Source organism: Nestor notabilis, unplaced genomic scaffold, assembly GCF_000696875.1.
Source record: "Nestor notabilis isolate BGI_N333 unplaced genomic scaffold, ASM69687v1 scaffold25057, whole genome shotgun sequence".
Lineage (NCBI taxonomy): Eukaryota > Metazoa > Chordata > Aves > Psittaciformes > Psittacidae > Nestor > Nestor notabilis.
This window is the reverse complement of record NW_009935491.1, coordinates 1-9,496: the sequence shown is the minus strand read 5'-3', so window position 1 is coordinate 9,496 and position 9,496 is coordinate 1. Positions and strand designations below refer to the sequence as shown.

Sequence of the window (9,496 nt, the reverse complement as noted above, 5' to 3'; positions counted from 1 at the left end):
GGTCCCTTCCAACACAAACCATTCTGCGATGGTACCACACACAAACCTGCAGGGCACTGAGCCTTCCAACGTCATTCCAACACAGCCTGCCTGGGAAGCCATGTTGGTGCAGGAAGGGTGAACTATCAGGTTAACCAGCATTTCGGAGCAGCTGCCCCAACACCCCTGTTTAGCAGCTTGCATGTGGAGTTCATCAGGAATAAATCCTTGAGCTTTACCACCCTCTCTCAATCCAAAACTTCCACAAATCAACAAAACAGCTTCTGAGGAGAGGCTGTAAGACTGCAAAACTGACTGAAGCATCAAACTGCTAGTGTCAGAAACATCCAGTACTAGAGGAGTGAACTGATTTCCCAGCATTTGAAGCCCACTTCCTGCCAGCACTGCAATCAAAACGTGATGAGCCAAACGGATGGTGTGACATCAGAACAGGAGAGAGAACATTTAATTTTGCAAGCATCTCTACAAGACCATCTGATAGCAGATCATAAGCACAACATTCTCCAGCATATGGTGGTAAATGTGAGATCTGAGACACTGAACTAAACACTTTTCAAAGCTTCTCAAACCAGAGCTGTGGCAGCTGCACCCACAAGGGGCCCTCACCACTGCACTGGAGGCTCTCAGCGCTGGGGGAGGGTGGGGGTGTCAGATACTGCTCCAGGTAGGACAAATGACTGCAGTGGTGGTGCTTTAAGTCCTTCCACTGGTTTTCACATAGGAAAAGAATTGAAAAACACATCCTGAATTTCCCATTCAGGTTCAGATGATCACTCTCTATCCTACTCTTTTTAATTTCTTAAGGATGTGATTCTCTCTTCCCTCATTCAGATACTTTTCCAGAGCAAAATAAGTAAATACCCTTATTTAACTTCTTCTAAAAGGAATACTTACACACATTAATGATTTACATCATATCTGACATCCCACAGACAAGCACAGTTATTTATACTGACCTCATCCATATAAAAGTGTTTTTTATTCAAGGAAACTTCAGCTTCTAAGCCTAGATCCCAAGTTCAATGTTTCTCATTTGACAGTTCTCTCTGTGCTAACTGGAATTCACATTAAAGGTGATTCAATATAAAGCTCACAAAGGATTGCTATTTTTCTTAAAATAGGCGATGACAGTGCCATACAGCCATTTTCCAGAAAACATTCAGGCTATTTCTGTCCATATACAGAGAGTTTGTTTTACCTGTTGCAATTAAGACTTGTTACAACCATTTGCAAAGCTGATCAAAAGACAGAAGCTTCACTCCTTTAATATTGAACACATTGAATGCATAATTAACTCGTATCTAGCAACTCACTCTGTGTTACGTTACTCAAACTTCATTAAGAATAGAAACAAAACCTACCCAGGGATGCCAAAGAATTACATGTGGCCATATGGAATAACAACAGAGTAAGAAAAATCTAAAAGCACACGGATACAAAGTTGAAAAATCACTTTTTTTTGCCTTTGGAGGGCTTTGCAAATAAGGCAGGATCGATCTGGTCTCTAGACAGACCTCGCACTGAAAACAGCCTTGCTGCTCTTTCCTTTAAAGTGCCTCCACATTTCAGTCCTAAAGACATCAATTCCATCTTCAGTTTGTCTAAACCCAGGGCTTCCATTTCAGCAGCAGAGTTGAACACCATCAGGTCTATCGGTTCCACCTCCTGCAAAAAGAAAAACATCCCATCAGACTATTATTATTGTCTTCCTGATTGGTAGGGGGAAGCATGAGCATAGACAGAATGCTTCATTTTACAGAAGACCTTCAATTAGCATTGTCTCAATCTCCTAATTACTTAAGTTGAGCAACGTCTCAATGTGTATCATGTTGCATATTATTAGAGGTACTTATGCTACCCAGGCAAAGTATTACTGCATCACATACAAGCAAACTGAAGCTAGCCAGCAGTAAGTAACTGTGAGACCCACAGAAGTACTCCCCAAAAAGCTGAATTAAAACCAGACCACCATCTCACCTACCACTGCAGTATCTTCCTCTTGGCTTCCAGAGGCATGGCAAAGCCAACAGCCCCTTCTGTGCCCAACAGTGAATACAACCAATATACCCCCGCAGGAGCAGAAAGGAGGATGAACAGTTATTTCTAACGCAGTTACACTGTAATTAAAGAAATACACACAAAACCACCCTCTTTCTAACAAGATTAATCAAAAAGCAAGTTCTGAACTTCACATCTCATCCTGCCAGAAGAAAATGGATTAAAATTACATCTTAAAAGGCAACTAGCATATTTGCAGAATAATCAAGGGTGAAAGGGACCGCTGCAGATTGCCTAGTCCAAGCTCAGGGCCTTGTACACAAAAGAATATGGACAAAGACTGGATAATTCTAATGTTGGAAAACATTAGCATGAACAAGCTAAAGAAGACACAAAAATCTATGCCTATTTCATTAGATGCTTAAAAGCATGTCTTAGTCTTATGGCATGTATCATGATGGAGTTATCAAAGAGACCTCAGAGCATGTAATGCCAGCAGTGGGAATGGGACCACTCCATTATGCACGCCGCAAAAACAATTAGCCCTAGCAGAATTAGAACCTTTGTCCTGCTAAGCATACAAAAAGAGACTGGTTGCCTCGTTATTCTCATCCTACTTGGAAAAAAAATATCCATCAAGGGCTATTATAAAAGTATTTCCATCTGCAAGAACAATCTGCCACAGCATTGGTGGAGTTTCCTGTTCTAGGAATAGAGTCTCACAAATACTGAGCAAAAGGTAAACAGCGAAGAATGGTAAACATCCTGTTCAAAATTTGCCAGCTCTAATAGGTACAGTAGATGACAAAGTTCTAATTTATCTCATTACATCCTTGGTTGGTTTTCTATTTAACTGTATTAAACTTCCACTTACCAGAATTCAGTCATTGGCAATGGTAGCTGATGGTAGGCTTAAATCCAAGCAACTCCTTAGCCCGAAAAAATGAAGCCATATTTTGTTTTACTGCTAGAATAAGCCTAGATTCACTACCCCTAAAAATGTTTAATAGTAGTATCATACAAGGAGCAACAAAGCATGGACATCTTTTACTGCCAAGTATTAGTTGGGCTTTTATCAATTCAGTGTGAAAAGCCACAGTCTCTCTTGGCTGGAAGACCAAAGCCTCTTCAGCAAAAGAATCCCAGCCATCCTCCTGCCCATCACCAGGTCAGCCCTGCCCCTGATGCAGCTGAGGGCTATGACTGCCAGTGCAATAATGGCGGGGCAACAGTGCAGACCTGCTGCCTCCACGGATATGGCAGATGATCACTTTTCAAACCACTCTTCCACCACCCTCTGGAGTTCAGATGAAGCCCATCATTTACACTAATCCTGTCTCTCTAGTGAAAGAGCTGCTGCTTCCAGGGTTTCAACAGTCAACAAAGAACTGAAGTTTGCACAAGAACACCGGGGTTCTCTATGAACTAGACTCGAGTCTTTTTATACTGAGAACTAAGAAAGACTCATCAGCCAACTGGTTTAGGGGACATCTACTTAGAACATTCTAATTTAAACACTAAGGTTGATTATAAACATTATGGTCAAATTATAAGTAAGATTAGCCAAATTGGACAGTGGTAATGTGCAAAAAGTATTTATAAGAGTCTTTCATTCTACAGAAGGAGTTTATTTTCCTTTTTCCTCTTATGAAGAATTTTGGATCCAGAGTGTAACTATTTATGTAGAAGGAGAAAAAACAAAACCAAAACACCCCCAAGAGAAACATGGCTCTAAGGAAAGACAATACTAGACAGCCAAGGGCAACTGCATCTTAGTAGGAACTCTACAGACTATTAAAATCTTAATCTTATAACATTCGTTCTTGGCCCATCCTACTTAGCATCTCTCAAGACAATCCTCTAATTCAACCTCCTCCACAGAGACACAGTGAATGAAGAGCAATCTTTGGCTGCAGTTTCCATTAACTTCCTACATTCCATTGTCCTAATTTGTAGGATGCATCTCCAGTTAAGCTGTTTTTCCTTTTAACTCTGGGATTTTTTGTGCTCTGAAGCAAACTCTGGAGATTCCATTAGCTTCTTAAAGAGACTATGATTGTAATTTGAGCACATACATCTAATGCATTGAAGTCATAGGATACAAATCCCCTCCCTTTTTCTGCAATCCACAAAGGGAAACGTGATGGAATAAAAGCAGCTGAAGAAAAAGACATGACACATTTTGTACTGCTTCATACTTACTGTGCTCTGTAACTGGTTTGTTTCTTGTGCCTTAGGTGAAACATTATCTTGTTCCTCTTCTTTTGGAGCTTGGGCTACTTCATTCTTTTCTTGGGCTTCTTCCGTCAGGGTCTTTGTCATTTCACTATTCCCTTCAGCTGGAATTTCAGGTTGCCCACTTGTGCTTGTCTCTCCTTGCACACCTCTTCCACTACATTCTGGCTGCTCCAGTGGTGTCTCAGTTGCACCAGTAGCTGGACTATCCTCTACTGGCTCCACAGAGCTGCTTGAACATGCTTTTGAATTTCCAGCATTTTCATTACATCTGCTGCCTGATGGACAACTTCCATGAGATGCATGAGGGGAATCATCTTCACTGTCATCCTCTGAATCCGAACTGTCACAATCATCCAGTCCTTCCAACCCCAGCCTGGCACAAGCAATGTGTTACACATTAATATTCATCTATTTGAACCTTTTTCTTTAAAACAAAGTAATTCTTTTTATTGTCACATTTCTCTTTCCAAACCTCACTTCAGAGAGATATTGTGAATTACTCCAGTTACGATAGTTTAGTAAATGGAAGAGCTGCTAACACCAAACAGGACCCAACGTACTCAAAAAACCAGGTATTTTTTTACAGCATTCTCAGTACAGAAATGTGTGCTACCTATTGCTACTTGAAACACTGGAATCATTAAGATTTCCCTTGCATGTTACATTAGGTGAAAGAGACCTGGAAAGAAAAATTAAAAAAATCTTTTTTCAATTCATTGTAAGTTTAATTCATTAATGAAAAAAGGACCACGGGAAGTAGTAGAACATAACCATATGAAAAGGGTTTATTTCAAATAAAGTTTGCCTGCTCCAGCTGGGACACAATTATATGAACACAGCAACATTTACTTCGAGTTCTCCAATTTAATCAGTTCAATTTTCCTATTCCTATTGAGGTCGACATCTCAGATAAGACATTGCTCACTCGTATGTATCTAACCTTTCATCCTGTTCAAGGCTTAATACTTGAGTATAAAACCAAGGCATAATGCTTACCAAAAACATTTTCTTTTTCGAGGTTTGGTTCCATTCTTTCCAGGTTCACCTGGACGCTTCTGACTACTGCTGCTCTCTGGTGACACCATTTTGCTTGAAGAGGCCTGCAATCCTTTAAAACGAAGTTAAAAGTCTACCTCATCAGTACACAATTCATACATTTTGAATTCTACCTTTCATTTCAGATGCAGTTTAAAAAGCTAGCTGAAAATAATTGATATTGATGTCATATGAAGGACTCAAAGATTCAAGACTCTGTAGCAGCAAAGCTTTTCTACATGGCTATACTAAGGCAAAAAGTGAATTCAACTTGGGAGTCCTCAACTGAACTCACAGGTTCTACATCCCATTCAGCCTCAAGTTTCACTATCAAGCTGCCAGCAAGGGAACAATCCGTGGATATATAACTACAAAGAACAGTGAGAGAAATAAGGTGTTTTCTAGTTGGATACAATTTCTAGTTTTTACATTTATTTTCCAGTTTTCTGTTAATATTTTATCATTTGACTGAAAATGACTGTGGAATTCTTACACCTGAACTAGCAACACTTAACTTCACCGAATTTTGCTTTTATAATGAGATAACACTGTAGCACAGCAAGATGAAGCATCACTTCTCTCTGTGTTATGCTGTTCAATACAATTTAAGAGAACCAGCAGACAAAGAGTTAAAAATCAAGTCCAACAAATTTTACTGGAATTTAAAGTTTCATTCAACTGAAAGTTATTGTCAGAATTAGGGGGTTTTCCCCATTTTCATACTGGAATGAGGCTATAGGGACTTCTAATTTGCTTTATTTTTTGAGGAGAGGAAGTGAGGTTAAACTGCAATACCTTTAAGGACTGAGTCTTCCAGTCTCTCAGCCATTTCATGACACTGCTGCTGATAGTCTGGGTTGGTGAAAAAGTGCTTTGGCTCCGCAAGTTTCCGCTGCAGCCTTTCCAAGCGCCTCTGCTCCTTCTCTGCTTCCCTTTCTGCCTGCTGCTTCACCCATTCAGCCATCCTGCAGGTGACAGAACCATGAAAATGAGTGTTTCCAGCATTTAATGTAATATCAGTTTGTTGCATGGCAATTACTGAATGCTTCTACCACCTGCTAGGATGGGAAACAATGGGAAAAGACAACTAACAGCACCCAGGAGAATTACTGAAGGAATATATAGAGATTCTGCTACAGGGAAGAGAGTAAAGTTTATTTTGGAAGCCAGAAACAGCAGTAAGGTCACATATCCCCAATACCACAGTCTGCAGCTTCAGAGAGAACTGTGAGAATTCCAAATAAGAATGTCAGAGGTGCAGACCACTGAGAAGCAGGCTGCAGTGCAATCCCTCCTCTTCTGCACTAATATAATTATAGTGAGAAGAATCCTGCTGGCTTCCAGTCCATCTGTGTTTAAGATCTCACTTTTGCTCTTTTGTATTATTCAAAATAAAATGACATTGCTAGAACAGGCTGTCATTTGACATTTGTCATTTCCTAACAGTGAGCTACAAGGTCAGTTTATTTTGTAGTTCTAGCCTCTAAGAAAATGCCTTACGCTTTCTCATGGTTGACATCTCGAAGCCTCCTTCCACTGAGATCTCGGCAAGCCTCTCTATTTGTTGTCTTCTCAATCTGAGCACCAAGTGCTCGCAGCATAGACCCAAACCCTAAGGAAAGAGATATCAAGAATTAGCTAAGCAGAAAGAAGTGGAGGCAAGCTATTACACAACAAAAGAATTCATTATGGATAAAGAACACGGTGAAGTGACACCTTCCTCTCCCTCAATGAAACTGAAATAAAGGGTAGGTTGAAAGTTGCAACATGTCAGAGAACTGTCACTGGGTGAAACGCTGAACGACTGAGTGGAAAACCAAGGTACCCACCATTTACCACTCATCTTGGTTTTGTACTCCTGGTATCACACCAGATGGACCCCAGACTTGCTAGAACCTGTACAGCACTTCTAACATGAAAGCCTATTTCTGGACTCCCCCAGCAAAATGTTTTGAAACCTTTTTCGTCTCCAGATAACACTTTGCCAGGATATACTTCGCCCTTAAGTGAAGACTCCACAAAACTTAAACTTCCTTTTAAAAATCTAACAAAAAATAAAATAACTTTTTTAGAAGATAGCCTTAACCACTTCATCAAGATGATCATGATGTACGATGTTACGCTGGAAAGTCTCCCAAAACAGATTCATATGCACTCCTCAGCCACTAATTACTCATAGGCAAGACAGCGGATTTCTCTCACTTGGTTCCACCTTATGTTGTCTCCAGCTGGAGAAAGACACTTGTTTAACTACCTCAAAGAAACACACTGTGGATCAATACTAATATAATCCAACCTGCAATTTCAAAGTGCCAAGCACTGGTTTTTAACTAGAAGATGAACAAATCTATAGTTTTTAGTGCCCCACAAGTACCTTTAAGGAATATCACAGTCACCAACCCAAACAGCCTGCTGTATCATGAGGCAGAAAAAGCATTGTGTTGAGTTAATAAAACCAATGGCTGCCATTAGTGAGGAGAATGCTCATAGCTCATGAAATATACTACTCAGTTTTACATTCTGAAGAATGTGGACCTAGCTGCTACACCTAGCCAGGTGTGTTCCCAAAAATCAACAGCAGTGCATTCACTAAGGTAACTGGTGCTGAATTAGGTCTGATAAAATACTCAGTTCTCTTCTAAGCCTGCATAATCTGTACTCTGAGATCATACAAGTCCCAATAGTTCTGACCCGTTTTGTCTGCCTGATTTTATCAGGCTTTTAAGTTATAAAGTCAAAACAAAAGGAACCCTTTAGAAAGCAAACAAAATTGTTAAAGAACAATTTCAAACTGACCCCAGTGGCACATTACTAACACTGAGTGAAGCACAGAATGCACATCCTATGTCAGGATAACCAAAGCTGATGGACAATAGGTGCGGAAGAAGCACCCTGTATTATAAACTTCTACCATATGCACAACGTCCACGAATGAAACATAGGAGCCTAAGAAGCCAGGTACTTTTAAACACACTTTCAACTCTGAAGTCACTTAGATGCACTTTACAGATTTCTACTAACAGAGCTAAGCCGACCAGGGATGCGAAGAAGAGCTATGCCAGCAGAGCTGGCAGCTGAACTGCAGCTTCACTACTCAATTCTCAGCTTTGCATGCAGACTTTGGTTTCAGCTCAGAGACATTATCACATTCATCCACATTACAAGAGATCTAACATATCAGGACTGCTGCTATCAGCATAGACTAGAGTATAAGAAGTTTTCCAACCTCAGAAACTAATCCATAACAAACAGTTAAGCAACAAACCTCCTTTGCCACCACAAAGCCTTGGTTCCAGACTATAAACGGCTCCATTTTGCAACACATCTTCACCACTAGCCAGTCGCCCATTACACTTCACATACAAGCTTTCTTCAGGAATGTTCTAAAAAATAACAAAATTGAGTCACATTATGGCTGAAATCAAACATTCTTATGAAGAAATTCATGAAGGAGTAATGTTTGTTTCCTTCCTTACTACAGGAACAGAGGAGAAGCAAAAATCTTAAAAGCACGAATACCCTCTATGGTGCTTGTTTTAACTCCTATTTACTGAAGAAGTAAGCGCAGCCCTCACTACAAGAGAGATACTGAGTTGCTGGAGCGGGTCCAGAGAAGGGCAACGGAGCTGTTGAAGGGTCTGGAGCACAACTGTGTTGAGGAACAGCTGAGGAACATGGGGGGGCGTTTAGTCTGGAGAAGGCTCCGGGGGGACCTTATCGCTCTCTACAACTGCCTGACAGGAGGATGGAGCAGAAGGGGGTTGGTCTCTGCTCCCAAGGAACTAGGGATGGGACAAGAAGAAACAGCCTCAGGCTGCACCAGGGGAGATTCAGACTGGGTAATAGGAAAAATTTCTTCCCGGAGAGGGTGCTCAGGCATTGGAAGAGGCTGCCCAGGGCAGTGCTGGAATCACCGTCCCTGGAAGTGTTCATACACCGTGTAGAGGAGGCCTCAGTGCCAGGGGTTAGCGGTGGTCTTGGCACTGCTGGGGAGCAGTTGGGCTTGATGAGCTTAAAGGTCTTTTCCAACCTGTTGATTCTGTGATTCTAAAAGCCGTGCTTTGGGAAGCACACACCAAATGTTCAAACACTCCTTATTAAAAACAAACAAACCCCACCGGTTTTGAACTGTAAAGAACTTAAGACTGATACATTTTATACACCTACAACCTACACAAGTGCCCGCAGCACTCTTACAGCAAGCCCTCCCGCTCTGCTGAGCGAC

General features: G+C 41.0%; 1 protein-coding gene across 1 annotated transcript; it reads right to left on the bottom strand.

The window, feature by feature from the left end:
- Positions 1-1,051: 1,051 nt before the first annotated feature.
- SDE2 (SDE2 telomere maintenance homolog (S. pombe)) lies at positions 1,052-8,654 on the bottom strand (the record flags this gene model as incomplete). The annotated part of the gene is given in 8 exon segments (XM_010017884.1): positions 1,052-1,140; positions 1,143-1,178; positions 1,515-1,665; positions 4,201-4,609; positions 5,233-5,344; positions 6,067-6,236; positions 6,772-6,883; positions 8,537-8,654. Coding segments are annotated over 8 exon segments (1,197 nt in total), but the record flags the coding sequence as incomplete, so codon positions are not given.
- Positions 8,655-9,496: the final 842 nt, after the last annotated feature.